Raw genomic sequence first — 20,204 nt, forward strand, 5'->3', positions numbered from 1 at the left:
AAAGAAAAATAATTTATTGCATTTATACAGCCTATTTCTAAAATCATTGTTTGTTTTAAGAAGTATAAAATTTCTGGTATCGTCATTATACAATTTGGATCATACAAAATTCTTTATATGTGATCATTCTGAATATTACAAAGAACTTACGAAATATAACAGAACAATGTTGCTAGTCTTGAATCTTTCGGTCTTAATAATTCTTTTTATACGTGCATCAAAAAAATACAGACATTTATATAAAAATTGCAGATTATCGTGGGTATTCATTATAAACTTGCCAATTTTCGGGGAATCTTTTATTAATGAAGTTCTCAAACTGCAAGATCGACTTGTTCGCATTTGGGTGTTCGTTGTTACAACGTCAGGTGTGGGTTATTTAGTAATGTATCAAAGTATATATTTAATCCTTAGTAAATATCAATGGTCAATTAAAGAAACAGTTTGTTTGTTTATATCATGTACGCACGGTATATATCTATTAATTATATTAACAGGTTATATAAGTTTTCTCATCATCTTGTGCAAAGTACAAAAAGTTGCAGTAATTATTCTAGGATTAATGATGAAACAGCAGTATTTTCGAATTCGTCCTAAACATTTTCTTTATATTTTGCTTAAAATGAAAGACAATTTGAAATTCTGTACAGTCTAGGCCACTGACGTTGACGCCAGGTAGATCGATTGCGCAGCTCAGGCAGTTGATCGCTTAATATGCCTGGACGTCCTATCTGTTAGCATAGGCGTTTCAGGTGGACTGACCCGATTTCCGCCATAATAGGGGCGAGGAAATCGAGCTGGAGGGACTTACCTGTGCAGTCAAGCGTGCTACAGGTTGACAAGACTAATCGCTCATCGCTTGCCTAGCACTGGGATCGAGGCATCGGTCGTTTGTTTTTTTTTAATTGTAAATTTCCGTCACTGATCATCAGAAATATAATTTTAGCTGTTATTTTCATACGTTTCTTTCCTTATAACGTTTTATTCGCGTTTATTTTCCTGTAATTTGAGACGATACAGCTTTAAAATAAACAGATCAGGTCTCACTTGCCAATAGACTATCTCAACTTTCACAGATTGTCGTCGGTTCCTTTGTAATCGGAGAGGAAAAGATCGTGTGTCCGTGTTAAGTGTTTATTGCTTTTGCGGTAATCTGAGTAGAGCTGGAGAGGTCACTTAATAAACCGCCAAGTGTTTTATTATCCTTTAAACAACTCCTCCCCATTTGTTATTTTTAGTAATCAGAGAAGGGTAGATCGTGGGTCAAGGTCGGTGAAAGTTTATTGCTTTAGCAACAGGGTGTCATATGAGCTGCCACCCACTCCCACCCTTAATGACAACAACGCCTAAGTGTTTCATTACTAAGTAAACAAAAGCTCCTTTCTCTGTCAGAAATGGGTCAAATGTCAAGGTTACTGTTTGATTGTATTGAAAACAATGTTGTCCTTGATATTAAGAATCAGTTTTGTCAGAACTGTTCACTTTTAATACCTTTTTTTATAATTTATTTCTGCCTCGGTTATAAAATTGTTTTTATCATGTTTTAAATCCGCGCGTTTTATAATACACTTGTATAAAGTAACGAATTAAAATTGAAATGCACATTTCATTGTTTCATAAAATATTTATTGATTATACAGAGTTGAAGGTTGCAAAAATGTTTCCATATCTCTACATCTTCGTTATTACATATATATGAATAAAATATATTGCCATTTTATAAACAGATCTTATTGAATTCAATTTGTTTTATTTTCTTGTATTTATATTCGTATTGTATTCGAATTCGCCATTTTATAATTTGTAAATATGCACGTATCACATTATATTTCATTCGTTTAATTCTATACTACTTATGTAAAAACTATTTTTATATCATTTAATTTCCTTTTATATGTTTTAATTAGTTTTTTAAGCTAATGCGACCTAATCTACGAATGGCAGCTTCCCACGCATCACATAGAATTCTACGGGGAAGCCATCATTGCAGGCGTAAAGTTGCCTCTGTAAAGTTGTTTATCTGGGTAACATACCGATCAGGAATCCTTTTCGACATTTTAAAAGAAAATAAATATACACACTTGTTTAAATTTTTAATGAATACTTTTTTATTTTAACAAAGCTATACATTTTTCTGAGCACGATTTCGATAGAAGCCTTCTAATGAAGAAGTTAACATATTGGAAACAATCTGAAGATGTTTTGAACTACAATGACAATATTTATTCTAAATGGCGTAATTAAGAGCGAGTTTTGTTAACGAGTTGTTTGTAACTAGAGTTAATAAATGTATTTACTCATTTCTAATCTGATTGTTTTGCAAAGAAGTCATAAAATCGTTGCAGAATTAAATGTTATAATACTTATTATAACTGTTACTTGATATTAATGTGCATTGCTGGCAGATTGGTCGCTTATATATATTTGTGACCTCTGATTGGCGATTCTGATATAGGTCGGTAATGATTTACGGCCAATACGCTTTATGCAGGGTGTGACCAACAATAATGACCAATCAAGCAATTAGAAGAAGGTGTGGCTAAAACCATTTAACAAATCATGTTCAAGGAAATTTTCCAATGTTTTATTGGATAATAACAAACCAATAAACTTCGTGTTTTGTCTGTCAACTTTCAAAACTTAATCAGTAAGCAATACAGTGGTGTGTTTGCGAAAAGGGGAGGGGAAATAAAATTCAGAAAGAAAAAGCGATTAGGAAAGAAACGTAGATGTGGAAAAAAACAAAAGCATGTCACCTTTATAGTTGAACCTGTTTACTTAGAAAAACAAATTGGAATCTTAAAGAGTGGGTCTTCGAAGCAACACATGAGTCCCAATTTCCTGTCGTTGCTCTCCAATTAATTTCTTTTCTATATCCAGGTAACGGCAGACTAGATCAGTTGTAGAGAAAGAACAATGTTCGATATTCATCAACCGAATTGTAAGAATAAAAGTTTCATTACCTGGTTTGACATTCGTAGCATTACAAATCGTGTGTTTGTCGAGTCAACTCAGAACCCGAAAATTGATGATGACGATAATGCGATGTATCGCTCTCAATTATGCCATTTAGAATAAATATTGTCATTGTAGTTCAAAACATCTTCAGATTGTTTCCAATATGTTAACTTCTTCATTAGAAGGCTTCTATCGAAATCGTGCTCAGAAAAATGTATAGCTTTGTTAAAATAAAAAAGTATTCATTAAAAATTTAAACAAGTGTGTATATTTATTTTCTTTTAAAATGTCGAAAAGGATTCCTGATCGGTATGTTACCCAGATAAACAACTTTACAGAGGCAACTTTACGCCTGCAATGATGGCTTCCCCGTAGAATTCTATGTGATGCGTGGGAAGCTGCCATTCGTAGATTAGGTCGCATTAGCTTAAAAAACTAATTAAAACATATAAAAGGAAATTAAATGATATAAAAATAGTTTTTACATAAGTAGTATAGAATTAAACGAATGAAATATAATGTGATACGTGCATATTTACAAATTATAAAATGGCGAATTCGAATACAATACGAATATAAATACAAGAAAATAAAACAAATTGAATTCAATAAGATCTGTTTATAAAATGGCAATATATTTTATTCATATATATGTAATAACGAAGATGTAGAGATATGGAAACATTTTTGCAACCTTCAACTCTGTATAATCAATAAATATTTTATGAAACAATGAAATGTGCATTTCAATTTTAATTCGTAACTTTATACAAGTGTATTATAAAACGCGCGGATTTAAAACATGATAAAAACAATTTTATAACCGAGGCAGAAATAAATTATAAAAAAAGGTATTAAAAGTGAACAGTTCTGACAAAACTGATTCTTAATATCAAGGACAACATTGTTTTCAATACAATCAAACAGTAACCTTGACATTTGACCCATTTCTGACAGAGAAAGGAGCTTTTGTTTACTTAGTAATGAAACACTTAGGCGTTGTTGTCATTAAGGGTGGGAGTGGGTGGCAGCTCATATGACACCCTGTTGCTAAAGCAATAAACTTTCACCGACCTTGACCCACGATCTACCCTTCTCTGATTACTAAAAATAACAAATGGGGAGGAGTTGTTTAAAGGATAATAAAACACTTGGCGGTTTATTAAGTGACCTCTCCAGCTCTACTCAGATTACCGCAAAAGCAATAAACACTTAACACGGACACACGATCTTTTCCTCTCCGATTACAAAGGAACCGACGACAATCTGTGAAAGTTGAGATAGTCTATTGGCAAGTGAGACCTGATCTGTTTATTTTAAAGCTGTATCGTCTCAAATTACAGGAAAATAAACGCGAATAAAACGTTATAAGGAAAGAAACGTATGAAAATAACAGCTAAAATTATATTTCTGATGATCAGTGACGGAAATTTACAATTAAAAAAAAACAAACGACCGATGCCTCGATCCCAGTGCTAGGCAAGCGATGAGCGATTAGTCTTGTCAACCTGTAGCACGCTTGACTGCACAGGTAAGTCCCTCCAGCTCGATTTCCTCGCCCCTATTATGGCGGAAATCGGGTCAGTCCACCTGAAACGCCTATGCTAACAGATAGGACGTCCAGGCATATTAAGCGATCAACTGCCTGAGCTGCGCAATCGATCTACCTGGCGTCAACGTCAGTGGCCTAGACTGTACATTAAGTCAAAATATATATCTATCACTACTTTTCACGATTGGTGTAGTAGTGGAATTTACTTTGGGGAAAATTTTACTCTCCGATCAGCAGTTACAGAAGATAGTACACTATGTTTTTATGATTTGTTTAATTTTTCTTATTTTGATAATCTTCACTTATATATATTACCTATCTACTTTGACAACGTTAGTACAAGTAAGTTTATATTTAATATTTTTCTACAGTGTACAACATAAAATTCTTTAATATATGTTTAGAAAATCACTTTTTTATTTTTAGAATTTTTTGTTTTTTATGTACCAAGAACATTCCATATCGGTTTTATAGTAATTAATAGATTAATGCTGAATATATTATTAAATTTGTTTAATAAATCAGAGCTCATATTCATCAGAATATATCTCTTGTAAGAGTAAACATATAAATTAATTGGGATGTTCACAATCCATCCGTTTTATTCCATATATTAACAAATTTCGGTTAGTAGGAAGAGACGAGGTTTGATAGTAAAATTGAAAGGATTTTGTGTTTGTAGGATAGAAACGATAAGAATTTAAATTGTTTTATAACTATATAATAGAAAATAGATTTTATGATAAAAGAGAAATGTTATCAAATGCCTGAGTAAACCCCCTTATAGATTTAAAATGAAAAAAATATAATTGAAATTATATGATAATTAGTACATGCTAATCAATCAATTGCATTTATATACTTGCAGCAATTTTGTAAGATAAAAAAATAAATACTTAGGGCTTAATATATAATGTAATATAGTTATCAAATTAAATTTATTATAATAAACATCATATATTTACTTGTATATTTAATGTGTTATTTCCTCTAACAGCATACAGATCCATATTCTCAAATATATGATATTTGTCTCGAAAGTGAAGACGATGAAAATTTACCCATGGTAATTAAATCCAATATTATGTAATTTGCACTAATATACGTAACTTCTAGTAATTAAAATATTTTATATTCTTTCAGATATACAATCTTTTGCCCATGTGCGAAATCACCGAATTGAGCATCAATTTTCTAGGATATTTTAATATGACTAGGGCAAATAGCATATGAGTAAGATTTGGAAATACAGTTATAAGTGAATTTTCTTATCGGTCGGTTACTGTTATCAGAATTAACATGCCAAAAACACGAGTTAACGTATAGGTTCAAAACTACTGTTATCGTAATCATTGTTTTGAAAGTGGGAATCAACTTAAGCCTTTTTTTGCGCCAAGGCAACACATCATCACGTGAAACACACTCTATTGTCGAGTTATCTGGCAGAAAAAAAGAATAATAAGTAAAACATGTTTGATGATAACGTAATTATCTTTTGTTTTGTGAGTGAAAAGGTTACCGGTATATACGGGCTTTTCATTCACCAAACAAAAAATAAAATGAACATGTAATTGTTTCTACTTCGAACGTTGTTTTAAAAGACATATATGATGGCAAATTATGTTTATACTAATCTCAGTAATATCTTCGCTTGCGTGATGATAATTGGTACTCAATAATTAGATTGCAATTTTAAAAAATTGTAGGCCTATGAATCTCTACTGTCGTTTGTCCGTCCTTAATTTCGAGAAGGACGTTAGATTCATGAGCGTCAAGACTAGACGTACAGAGAGTAGAATCAGGTGGTTACGATTAACTCTGTAAAATCTTCGATATAGACCGGAGGTTTCGTTATTTCGATTCAAAGTATTTTTGCTAAAAGCAGTTAAAAGATGATCGGCACGATTCTACAGTTAATGGAAAAGTATAATGTACAGAGGCAAGCCAATACTAATATGAGTGTGGCAGCATACACTTTAAATAAAATGGATAAAAAGTATAATTAAAAATCGCAGCTCGGCACAATTACTATGTCACAATAAAATAATTTTTCGTTATTGTAATATTTTTAATTTTGGACTTAGTCCTTTGTTTATTTCTGGAACCGCCAACGGCTACGTACTGTACTATAGCCAGTTTCCACCAATATGACAAGTAAATATAGCCACACTTTGCGACGTCGTATATTTAATAGACCAGTATTTACAAAAAAAGTTCTTCCATTCCGTATCTGAGAAGCCTTATATGTCTGCCAATTTTGCAGTGGCGTGCCGTGACATTTGATGATAGGGAAGCTGTGTTTCTGTAAGAAGCCGACTTACAGGGGCAATCAATTAATTGCGCGTCAGGGCCCGTTCGTATTCGTTTGTTCGATAAGCCAGTAAAAATCGTATACTTCTTTAAACGTATTTTTAATAGATTATCCGACGTACTTAATAAATAAGAAAGTTCAATATAATTACCTCCGTTACTAGATTCAATAAATTCCCTACGCCCTCTAAATGCCAATTCTTGCTATAAGAAAAAACATATAACTTCTATTAATTTAGATATATCTATTAATCGTAATTATCTCGTTATAATTTTCAATATTTATTTTATATTGTCTACCAAAGTTAAATTCTATTCCGCTTTGAATTCCAAATTGCTTCAATTTTACGAAAGAGTCGTCATTCGTCATAAACTTTATCGTCAAAATGTCGAAATCTTTTTGTCGACGTATTTATATTTAATTTAAGCATTGGTCTTTCTCTTTTAATAACGTTTTCTTTTTCATTATACGGTTTCGAACCAAAACTTTTTTAAAATAAATTTTTGAATTACCGGCCACGATATAAGAGCTAAAATTAAAATTATAAAAAAGAACTTACTTGGTAAAACAAAACGTGTAATGAATATACATTCTTAGTAAAAAAAATTCTTCAATTGTACAAATATACTTTTAAAGAAACTTATAATTAAATATAACTTTGTGAAAAAACGTACATAAAAATAAAATATTCTTTACTTTTTAAACCTTAAAACAATCCACTTAGTGAAATACTGTAGCTCCCTACGAGTGGCTAATGAATGGAATCAGAGACGGTCCAGGTAGGTGTGTGCGTGCCAAATCCCGAGGGTGCCGATACCGTCAATGTCAAATGCCTCTTTTGTCGCGTCACTAGTATATACAGTCAAACCTGTTTTTATGCGCTCTGTTTTATGTGCGATTTTTATTTGTGCGATTTTTTTAATGCGAATTTTTAATTTATGCGGTTGTTTTTGTGCGATTTTGTATTTGTGTGGTATAGTTGGCGACTAGTTTCGTGCGATTCGTCATGTCTCACGTTGACTTATTATAGCTAAATAAACTTATTATAGCATAAATGCACTTATTATAGTAATATTATTGCATGAAATATGCGAAAAATGAAATAATTTACTTTTTAAGTCAACAAAACACCACCTGGACAAAAATATGTAAAACAGACGATAGACCAGACGATGCAGTCAAGTGCTGACATCTGTTGTCAATAAATTTTATTTCGTACGGTTTTGAGTTATTTTCTATGTGAGACTTTTTTTATGCGGTCCCTGTTGACCGCATAAAAAAAATATTTTTAAATTGTGTTGCGAAAACTATTTTTTACCACCATTCGTGAAGTTTCGTGCGATTTTTTTTAATGCGTCTTTTTTAATGCGGTCCCTATCCTCCGCATAAAAACAGGTTTGACTGTATCAAAGGACGCGACGGGGGTTGTTGTAGATTTTAAACGTTTCTCACCATAGCTGTAAAAATCTAAATATGTTAAACTTAACAGATTGTCCGTCGTTCGTTTTCTAACTGATTCGTTTTAGGACCGAGTGTTCACGGAAATTTCCAAAATTTACAACTTTTCGGTCACTCTCATTGAACTGGAGAAATTTCTGTCTTTATTACATCTAATATTACGAAGAGATCAGACTTCACTGTACTCGGCAAGAGATTGGTTCGGTTAAACTTCTGTTTAAGTAAAATGTCGGCTCTTTCATCGGGGTTTTATTTATGTTTCTAATTCCCTAATCGCTTAATTATTTAACTACTTCTTAAATAGAAATAAGTCGAAACCGGTTACTTTGTACTCGAATATCTGTAGTCTTGGGAAAGAAGTGAAAAGAAATTTTTATGACAACCGATACATAAATCGTACATTTAAAGAAAAAAAATTCTAGAACTTTTTTTGTATCATTGTACATCTCATTCATTAAATTTGGTTGTAAATGATGCTGCCAAAGTAACAGTTAATTTTTTATCAATGTACTAGAATTGTACACGTATTTTCTGCATCCCCTTACAGATGGGACATACTAAATCGTAATATCACCGGTTTAACATTGGAATCCGTAAGTAATATAAGATGGGAGAGCGGAATAAACGCGGAATAAATGTATCAAATATTTTAATGGAGTTTTTTTAAACTCCTGTCAACTATACAAAACTATCATAAAAACATGCCATTAAATTCCTATCGGTTGGGTTAAGTTATAAATCTAGTCTACGGTGGGCAACCTTTTTTATAACGTGGGCCAGAATAAATTTTACGTTTTTTCCGCGGGCCGTAGTAGTAAATTGACGCTTTCTTGTGACTCGTAATTTTTTTTAGTCTGCAAATACGAAATAAATAAATAAAAAGTTAATTACTACATTTATTTCTCTTATCGTTTTCGAAAATTACAAAGAATTGGAAAAATAACTATTAATTAGTTATTTTTCCAATTTAATAATCTATTAAAGATCTCGCGGGCCGGATAGAAACTTTTCGCCAGCCGTAGCTGGCCCGCGGGCCGGGGATTGTCTGCCGTTGATCTAGTCTGCTCATGATTCACATAATTGGGCGAGGGTGGCCGAATATCTAGCAGGCGGCTAACAGCCCACAACCGCTCCGAGATATAAAGTAGGACTTTTTATGCGTGTGTCGCTTCTGCTAGCTAAACCGAATGAGGTTGGTGCTCTGTAAACCGCATGTGACAATGCCTATATAATCTGGCTGATTGGAAACTGACCCGGTTTCGACACTTCTTCCGCTACTGAATTATTCGAATATACAATAGCAATCTTATCTTTTTTTTACACGTAGTATAGAAATTTGTAAAAGATACATAATGCAGTTATAATAAAATATTAATTTTAATTAATGCAAAGTACGTTAAAATATGAAAATTTATATTTTATAAAATACAGGGGAAGGTCATTGGAAGGTGGAATCGGCGCTTTTATCGCTTCCAATGACGGCACGCCACTGCTGTAGGAATAAAAATATTTTCATTAAATATATAAAAAAAATCGTCTAATAAAGGTAGTAAAAACATAAAATCCTTAAAATCAACAAAAACTGCTTAAAATCAAGGTGTTACAGCTTTAACTGTATGTGTATCTAGAAGTCTTACACCTTGTACGATACAGTGTGTTAAAAAGGGCAAAGAACGAGAAACATCTTAATATAGACTCTTTTTATTTTGGTAGTAATGGTTGGTAGATTTCACTAATATTAATATGAAAGATTACAGGAAGCACGTCCACAAAAATTGAACCTGCTAACCAATATTTTTTTCTTTACGAACATCGATATATTTTGTTTCTAAAGGTCATAGTTTATTTATTTCACTTTTCTTCTGCTGTAGACATGTGACGTAAGATGTAAGCGTTTCACAGGACACACAACCTTTACATTTAATCTCACGTAATTATCGTTGAGGTCTGAAGAATTGTTGCTTTGTTCCGGTGTAGACTGACAACGCGTAAGTCTGCTTTTGTACTTTTATTCCGTTTATAGAATTATTAATAATATTTTTCATTTTACTATAGTAATTAGGTTATACAATAATAAATACGGCATTCGGAATCGTAATGGGAGTGAATGTAACGTAAATCTGACACCATTTAACGTAATTCCCGGCAAGGACAGCGTTACAATGTCATCGGCGATCAAAAAGTCGCGTGATATCCACTCTGCAGTAGTGTTTAATATCGTAATGATTTAAATTGGGGTTTTTGTAACGGGACTTTGGCTATTTTTAACCAAGGAAATATCTCCAGAAATTTTTTTTATCGCGGAAAATCTGGCAAATTTCTTAATAATTCACTTTTTTAAAATTTAGTGTTGAGGTTGAAAAGGGATAAAAGTAAACAGTATAATTAACTCTACTGTAAAAGAGGAAATCACAAGAGAATCTAATTAAGAAAAATTTGAATGAACAAGACACTATTATTCACCACAGTTTTGATTGCATGAAGATGCACTTGCGTGAGCTAAAAACTCGGTTGACAGAGTATACTGCTCGCAGTCCACATTCAGGCCAGAATGGCTTCCAGACTATGGAAAGTTAAGAATCTCTTCACCAATGATGAACGTCACACCAACAACAACAAAAACAACAACATTATCTTGGATTTCCCCACCCAGTTAAAAACGGATATTCTTACCTTTGGTGTAGAATTGAAAGACACTCATACCGATCGAATTCAAGACTACCCTAGGGTGGTCAATAATCCACTGACTACGAATGGACTCAAAGATTTCTCTATTTATACAGACGGTAGCAAAGATGGTACTAATGTAGGGGCAGCTTTCGTCCTCTATAACCATCGGAATGGCAAAACCCATAGGTCAGCCTACAAGCTGGGGCCTCACTGCTCCGTTCCTCAGGCAGAAATACTCGCCATTACGAAAGCATTAGAACACATCTAAGAGGACTGGTTCCCCCCAATAAGTCTATAGCTATCTATTCGGATAGTGTAACGGCAATCCACTCCATCACTGGCCTGCGACAAAGAGGTGACAACGTTATCAGGATTCACCAACTCCTATCTAACAACTATCATAGGCACAACATTTCTATTAACTGGGTTCGTGGACACTCGGGGGTTACCGGCAATGAGGCCGCAGATCATCTAGCCAAAGAGGCTGCCGCTTCTTCTCTCCTCTCAAGCTACAACAAGATTCCAATCTCATTGTTTAAGAACTGGTACCGTCAATTAGCTCTTCAAGAATGGCAAACTGAGTGAGATAGCAGTGAGACTGGCAAGTTAACTTACAAATTTATTCCTAGTGTCTATCGACGCCTGGATTGGAACAATTTACTCCTACCTTTGCCATGACCCAACTTCTCATGGGCCATGGCAACCTCAATGCTTACCTGAAGCGCTTCTGCCTTAAGGACTCTAACGTCTGCCACTGTGATGGAATCTCGAACCAAAACAGCCTGCATTTCCTCATGGACTGTGAACTCTTCAAGAGAAACAGAGACAATCTTATCAGCAGTGTGCTCCACGCAGGCTATAATTGGCCTTGCCCCTTAGACAACCTTATAGAGAATAAAGACATCTTGAACTGGCTAAAGATGTACCTGCAGACGACTAAGGCTCTAGATCTACCACGCGGTCCATGCACCAGCGCTAATGACAACCATGGTTCAACGTAAACGGACTTTTCTTCACTTTTTGGCCTATTTATCGCTTTTCATCACCTACAGGTACTGTTTTGTCTCTGTATCACTTGTTTGCCAACTTCTCTCCACGCGTCACACCTTTGTTTCGCTTAGTGTTAATAGTCCGCATTTGTATGTGCTCACTTTACCATCAATTGGTGCTTAATGTTACTTTCACCTGTTGTTCTTAGTGTTCAGTTTTCACAGCATTATGTTACATTTGTATTATTATTTCACTGTTGTACATGAGTATACTTTGTCCTCCATGTTTGTTGCGATTTTCAATATCTGCAATGTACTTTTCTTCATGTTGCCCTGTTTTTGTATGTTATCCTATAGTTTATTTTATGTAATCACTTTGCTTTTGTTAACAACTTAATTATCGTGCCACCGAATTGTATATATTTTGTATTATTCTCATGTATGTTTTTCGATGTTTTGTATACTGTTTATTTCAATTATTGCAATGCAGGCGCTCGAGTTCTAATCTTTATGCTGATCCACTTTCATCTCCTAATCTTCTTACTTTTCTTTCTTCTTTCATCTCCTTTTCCCTCCTGGTCATACCTCTGAGTGATACTAGGAGACCCTCTCTTTCAACTAATGTAATTACTGTGTGATTTATGCTACAATTTTACCGATGAAAATACCTACTCTAAATCAATTACGATGAAATATTACTGTACTAACAATTTTTGTGTTCTATGAAGACTTTAAAATTACTTTTTTTTTAATTGAGTAATATAAACACGAAAAGTAAAAAGGAGTAGCAATTATGTGAATTGGATGTTTTTTGCCAATAAACCATACGTGGTAAATTTAAAAAATCATTTTGAAATATTCTATACATTAAATAAAAGATAAGTGATGAAATTTCAGAAAACGTTATTTTTAATGTGGCTCACTGTGCTTTTTCACTATGCATATAGAATTGAATCCGTCTGAAAGTTATACGTTATTTCACATTCTTGTCGGTTATATCGTCAGACATACGCTTCCTCTCCTGATCTTGCGGGTATTAAACTCTTTTAGAGAGAACGTTAGAAGCGTGTCACCATATTTATGTTTTCGAGTAAAACCGAAACAGACAAACCTACACCACAAAACTTAGTTTCGTTCTTCTATAAAATACCTAGCTGCTTTGAAAGAAATGCCATTATGTTGTTATGTAGATAAAAAAAGATTGTTTATATCCATATCTTTTTATTAATGATTTACCACTATTAACCCTGAAGTGTACTTGTTTCTAAATGTAAAAAATACTAAAATTACAGGTTATCTTATAAAAAATAAACGTAACAATAAATTTATTACACTGATCGGGTAACAATTTAGTAACTCTGGTCTCTATAGAAAAACAATAAAACAATTACGCAATTGTTGAAATTACCATCTTAACTGCATAAACGGTGAACGCTGCATCATCTGAACGCTGGGAAAAGTATCTAATAATTTTATCGGAGTAAAATTATAGGTTGTGGATTAAATCGAGAAAGAATATGCATGTTATTGAATTGAGAAGTTTGAAGAACTTGCCATATAGATGCGAGTATTGCGGTGCAGTGTTTAATACGAAACAAGCGTTACGAGATCATTTATTACAAGTGCATAGAAAAATACTTCAATCTACTCGTTCTGGTCTTCTTGCGATCAGAAGTTTAAAGAATCTGCCATACAGATGCGAGTATGGCGAAAAACCGTTTAATACGAAATCAGCGTTACAACAACATGTCAATAAAGAACATAGTGGAGGAAATAACCAAACTCGTTCAGGTGGATTCATTAAGTACGAAGAATGCGAATTAATGTGCGAAGAACGCTTTATATTAGACCAGAGCATTATTCTGCCTGATTCATCTTTTGAAGTACGTACTGAAATATTCATTTTATTTTTTTCAATACTGAAAAGTTATATCGTTACTTTTATTAGTGAATGTTGTGTTTATTTTTATTATTCCCATCACTCCCGATTTATTGGAGTTCAGACTGTTTACGAAACACAGTGTTACGAATTCGATAGTAAATCTGAGGAAAGTCACTTGAAAATAACTATATACACAGTAATAGGAATGTTACTAATATTCGATATATCGTAATAAATGTAAGCGATATAAATAACCAATACAATATGCAAAATTTAATTCATTACCGATCACTAAGACTTTATTCGTTTAAAAACTACACAATAGCAATTAAAATAAATTAAATTACGAAGTTATTAATCATATATAAATTATGTATAATGCTATGAAAATTATAAAATATATTAACCTAAACATCTATACTACTAAATTTAACTAGTAGAAAGTTACGATCGAAAACACTTCCACCACTCTTTTGCATATGTGTTCCTGCTGTTACCTGCTAGAGTAAATCAGTTACCCTAAATCAAAAGTTGGCTGTATAATTTTAAAATTTTTGAGAACGTAATCACTGTCAAACTATTATATTTTCTTGTGTAATAGAATTAAATATCTTGAATACAAGTAAAATCTTTCTTAGTATTAACTAAATAATTAAATTTGAAAATTAATTAAACAGGATTATATTTTTCGAGTTTATAGCTTTCTGCAATACGGAAATATTAGAAATTTTCACATAATTATAAAATATATTAAGCTATCCCATGTTATCACAGTGGTACTATATTGTCAGAAGTTTTTTCGCTGCTTTTTTGCATTATATACAGTGGTTTGGCAATATAAATTATCGAAATGTGGGCGGTCAAATTTTATACATAGGAGACTTTTAAATATTTTAAACTGTTGTTTTTGTTTTTCTTGTTTTTTTAATATATGTATCAAGCGTTGATCTGGTCTAAATTTCATCTGAAATTCAACAATATAAACATACGTGCACAGTTATCAAGTTGATTAGTGTTTTACAGGTAAACTCTAATGAACGAGTGGCTAATACCACTGAATACTAGTTAAATTTTGATACTTGACCGAGGAATTTGATTTTTTACCGAATAGTTGAAATCATGCACTTTTTCCCCTATTTTTCAAATAGAAAGTATTCCCTCCCATGGCCTATGAATTGCATTGTCTTATTATATCAATTTAATTTAATAGGATTTTCGAGTTAATTATCAAATATGTTTGTAACCTTAAAATATATTTTACTTAACTACAAAACCTTTTTTACAGTCAGTTTTTTCAGCAATTGCAAAATTCGAGGCAACAATTTCAGAAAATAATACAAAAGCAAAAAGTTTTATAGCTTCAACTAAAATTAAAGATAAAAATGAAATAAAAGTTAAAGGTCCCAGAAACAATCAGGATACTCCAGCAGGAAAAAATCAAGATCCACAAGAAGCTCATCAGGAATTCATTCCTAAAAATGCAGATGATAATTCTGACATCGGAAATTCCTCTGCCCAGTAAAAATATTTAAATGCTGTTTTTGGCGAAAAAATTCATTACTCAAAATTATGAAATTACTTCTGTTGCGTAAACATAATTTACATCAAGTCCCATGAAAAATTGTATGAATTAATTCAAAATTTAACATATATTTAAAAGGCATTTAGATACAGTAATAAAATGATTTGAATCATAATAAAAATAATTATTTTTTCTATAATTTTTTTGTATTTGTATAATGAATAAGAGTTCAGTTGTAAGTAGCAAACAATTTAAGAATATTTTGTAAAAATAATTTAAAATTCAAGATAAATTACAAATATTTAATGTCGTTTTTCGCATTAAATCAATGAATATGCTTTTACTTCAACAATACTGTTATTTGTTACGTAAAAATGGATCGCGTACAAAATAAATGAACTGTACGCATTACAATGAAGGCCGATAGGCTCCAGAGCAGCATTTAATATATAATTGCTTACTCCAAGGAATCGAATCCCGGCTATTTTGATCAGAATTCAATGTGTCAGTTAGTATTCAGTTTACATAGGTAAGTTTTCTTATGCACAGTATACAAAAGAAGCAACAGATCTACAGTCGGGTTAACATTCATACAATTATAATATTTTCTATTGTTACCAGAGACACTAATAGTATGATATATGTTCATTTATAAAAAGAATGGCAGATACAAGTGTACTTGATAGGAATATAACCAGTGGCTGTCAGTATCCTATGAAATACAAGTCTCACATAGTTTACTTTTAACAAACTATATTATCTAATAATGCATTTAAAGATGTAAAATAGTGGACCAATGCTGAGTCGGCTTAAATAGCAAAAAACGATGAATCTTATGGTGGAATTATTAGTCATTTAGCTAACAAGGTGATGAATGAATAAATAATTTCTATATCACTGAAATAATATAGAATAACAAATGTTTCTAACAATATTATTTTAAAAATAGAATATTAAGAAATCTCAAGTTATGCGAAATCATAAATTAAATTTAGTTCAGCCTTTCAGAAATTATATAAAATTTTATTGTACATAGATAATACATTCATTTTTACTGTTCTGCTCTTTTATATGTAACAGAAAAAGTATGGCCATATGTCAAAAAATGACTTCTTTCTCAAGATTCTTGCACTTTTTGGACTCGGGGAACGTTGACGCACACACTTCTCAACGTTACAACGTTGAGAAATGTGAAAAAATTCGATTGTTTTTTTCTGTATTTATGGATGTTAATGTTCAAACTCTTCAAAGCTTTATGACTCCTGTGCTTTTCTGTCGAAAATTTTTGAAATTTTGCAAAGAGGTTTATATTTTAGGAAGATTGATGCTGTTAAATTTTGGTTGTTAAACGTCTAGGGGGTGGAAAGATAACGAAGGTCGTACGTATCTCCAGTGGGGTCAGACTTAACAGCGAAGTTAAGGCCGAAGTTTTCAACGCCAAAACGTGTACGTCGGTCGTTCAGCGCCGGTTTCCTGTAAGCGTAGAAGTTTGACAATGGCGTTTGAAAAGTCAGTGGAATCATGCTCGACATTCCAAACGCCATTGTCAAATTTCTAGGCTTACAGGAAAGCGGCGCTGAACGACCAACGTAATCGTTTTCGCGTTGAAAACTTCGGCTTCAACCTCGCTATTGTCTATTTTACTTGTTACTAGCATTTACAATTATTTATGAAACCCATCCCTATCCTTAAAATTAAAGGTTTTTTTCATTTTAAAATAGTTAAAAATACAAATTTTTTAAAACAATATAATAACATACGACGCCACCAAATCAGAAAGTGTTTTGTCTGTAATCGTAGTTTAAAGTAAGATTACAATCATTGCAGAAACTGAGAAGACGGAGAACAATTAATATTTTGATGTAAGTAGGCGTGAAGATTACGTTATTTTAAAAAAATGTAAAATTTACTTTGTCAAATCAGTGACCGCTAAAGACGAGACTAATGATATACTTATGAATTAGATGGATTTTCCTTGTTATTTACATCTGCGATTGTGTTATTTTAATTGAAACTTTAAAATACACTAAAAAATAGAAATACCTGTAAACAAGAAAAAGTGAACATTAATTTCGTAAACTACAAAATTAGTTTTCTTGAAAAGAGATTCCCAACCGGTGGATCGCGTACGCTAAAGCTTCCTTTTTCCAATCTGCGGAGTACAGGAAGCATTCTAAAGAATACTCTAAATATATCTGTAATGGCTGCCAAACGTAATTTTAAAATTTCAAATATATACTTATTTATTTATTTACGGACTTCGATATACTTTACGTTTCTAAAGATCACAGTTTATTAATATTTAATTAATCTTTCTTCTCTATCCACTGACTTACCTACGTGACGATCTTCACAGATATGAACTCGTAATTCTTCCGACCTTTTGCTATAATATGGCGTAAGACGATGCGAGGGTCAGTAAAATACACACCGGAATATACACTGTAATTTCAGTTTAATTTATTTTTCTAGTTTGAAATAAAAAAATCAAATTATTTCTAATTGTTCTTTATATATGCAGAATGAAATAGAAGTATACATATCAATTGAAACAACTGATGCGTGTGAAAAAGTTTACAAAATCGAGTACAAATAACATTAGTTGAACCGTTGCACTTCATCCAGTGTTATAAACATATTTTTACAACTCTGACACTGCGTTAAATTAATATTTAAGGAATAGCACCTTCAAAAACAACTTTACATGTATTACAACAGTAGCACCTCGTTATACCGCACAATATCGTTATATCCCAACACACGTGAAGTAACGAGGACTAATGTCTTTATATAATATTACATTTTGATACTATTATACACGTTTTCTTTTTACTCTTGCATACGAGTATCTGGAAAATAAATTAAGCCATAAATTTCAGTGTAGATACGTTATCGTCTGTTTTATGATGGTAAGCAAGCGAATTGAATTTTATTGCTTGTAATGTACAATACAATTTAATAACATTTTACAGTAAAACCTGCGTAAAACGGAATTGCACGATTTGAAACTGGCAGTTGTTCAACGGGTATGCTGCAAGGAGTTTTTCAGGTGTTTGATCACTTAACATAAAGCCCGTGTGTTTCATTGCTGTATTTCATTAAATTAATTTACAAAAATATAAACGAAATTAAATAATATGATTAAAGCTAACGAAGAGTTGTTTATAAGAAACGAAACATACGTGAAATTGTAAGAACAAGTAGATAGTAATTTTACAGGGGCGTTTCAGATACATTGGCGAGGATCCAGAAGAGAAAAAGATTTAAAATTTAAAGAAATATTCGAAGAAAAATTTAAATGCCATTCTGACAATCCAGAAGCTTTCATAGCATTTTTGAGAGAAGACACTAAATTTTAAATTATTCATTTTTAAAAACTAAATATTATTCTTTAAGTTAATTTGTCAGTAAACCGAATTAGCTAATAGTGAATTTCTTATTTCATGTAACTTTTATAAATATTCAGAACAAATCATACAGGAACACACTTTTGATAAAAAAGCTGATTTTTTTTTTCTGTAATTTAAAACGGATATGCATTTCCGGCTCTATGGCCCTCTTCTGTACTTATTATATTATGTATACTAGTAGCCCGGGACGCCCCCTAGTGGGCGTTTTAGCAGTATTACAAATTTCTATGAGGCATGTTTAATGCACTTAATATATGAAAGTTGTGCGCGCTTAATTTTTAAAAGTTTGATGCACTTAATCTTCTATATATATAACCCATTCAACAGGTGTCCGTCCTTCCTTCCTCCGTCCGTCCGTTCGTGCCATGAAAGGTTTCTATTATTATATTAAAATATTAGCTTAACTATTTCACTTATTGTTTTATCGTAGCGGTTCAAATCTATCCGGTTTTTCGTTATTCGCCCCCTAGTGAACATTACAGGCATTCCGTGACAGTAATAAATTCCTATTACAAATATACTGAATTATTTATATTGTTATATTGACCAAATAATAATGTATTGGCCAAATGAAAAATAATAATTTATATTGTTAATTTAAATAATAATTAAAATTGTTAATTTAATTTGAATGTTTGAAATATGACACACGATAGGGGCGCCTCTAGTGTCGGTTATCAAAACGGTTACGGGACAGACGGAAGGACGGACGGACACCTGTTGAATGGTTATATATATAGATTGGTAAAAACTATTGTGTAAAATTATATTTATCATGCCCGTACAAAAATTTTTAATATATAATTACTTAATTATAGTGATAGCTGGAATAAATAATTATCAAAACTTTGGGGTATAATAACTAAAACTGAAATAAATTATAAAATAAGAAAATAAATAAATGTAATAAAATGTTGTTAAAAATAAGGATGATATAAAGATGTTACAGCTTTAACTGTATGTGTATCTAGAAGTCTTACACCTTGTACGATACAGTGTGTTAAAAAGGGCAAAGAACGAGAAACATCTTAATATAGACTCTTTTTATTTTGGTAGTAATGGTTGGTAGATTTCACTAATATTAATATGAAAGATTACAGGAAGCACGTCCACAAAAATTGAACCTGCTAACCAATATTTTTTTCTTTACGAACATCGATATATTTTGTTTCTAAAGGTCATAGTTTATTTATTTCACTTTTCTTCTGCTGTAGACATGTGACGTAAGATGTAAGCGTTTCACAGGACACACAACCTTTACATTTAATCTCACGTAATTATCGTTGAGGTCTGAAGAATTGTTGCTTTGTTCCGGTGTAGACTGACAACGCGTAAGTCTGCTTTTGTACTTTTATTCCGTTTATAGAATTATTAATAATATTTTTCATTTTACTATAGTAATTAGGTTATACAATAATAAATACGGCATTCGGAATCGTAATGGGAGTGAAT

At 32.1% G+C, this 20,204-nt stretch overlaps 1 protein-coding gene across 1 annotated transcript in view; it reads left to right on the forward strand.

The window, feature by feature from the left end:
* Positions 1 to 5,743, forward strand: part of LOC136975021 (uncharacterized) — a 40,481-nt gene extending 34,738 nt beyond the window's left edge. The window contains exons 5-6 of the mRNA XM_067270014.1: positions 5,508 to 5,576; positions 5,654 to 5,743. Of these exons, the coding sequence (XP_067126115.1) occupies positions 5,508 to 5,576; positions 5,654 to 5,743 (159 nt within the window). The remainder of the gene's footprint in view (positions 1 to 5,507; positions 5,577 to 5,653) is intronic.
* The last annotated feature ends 14,461 nt before the right edge of the window (positions 5,744 to 20,204 follow it).

The sequence above is a fragment of the Centruroides vittatus genome, unplaced genomic scaffold (genome assembly GCF_030686945.1).
Source record: "Centruroides vittatus isolate TY-2023 unplaced genomic scaffold, ASM3068694v2 contig_108, whole genome shotgun sequence".
Taxonomy (NCBI): domain Eukaryota; kingdom Metazoa; phylum Arthropoda; class Arachnida; order Scorpiones; family Buthidae; genus Centruroides; species Centruroides vittatus.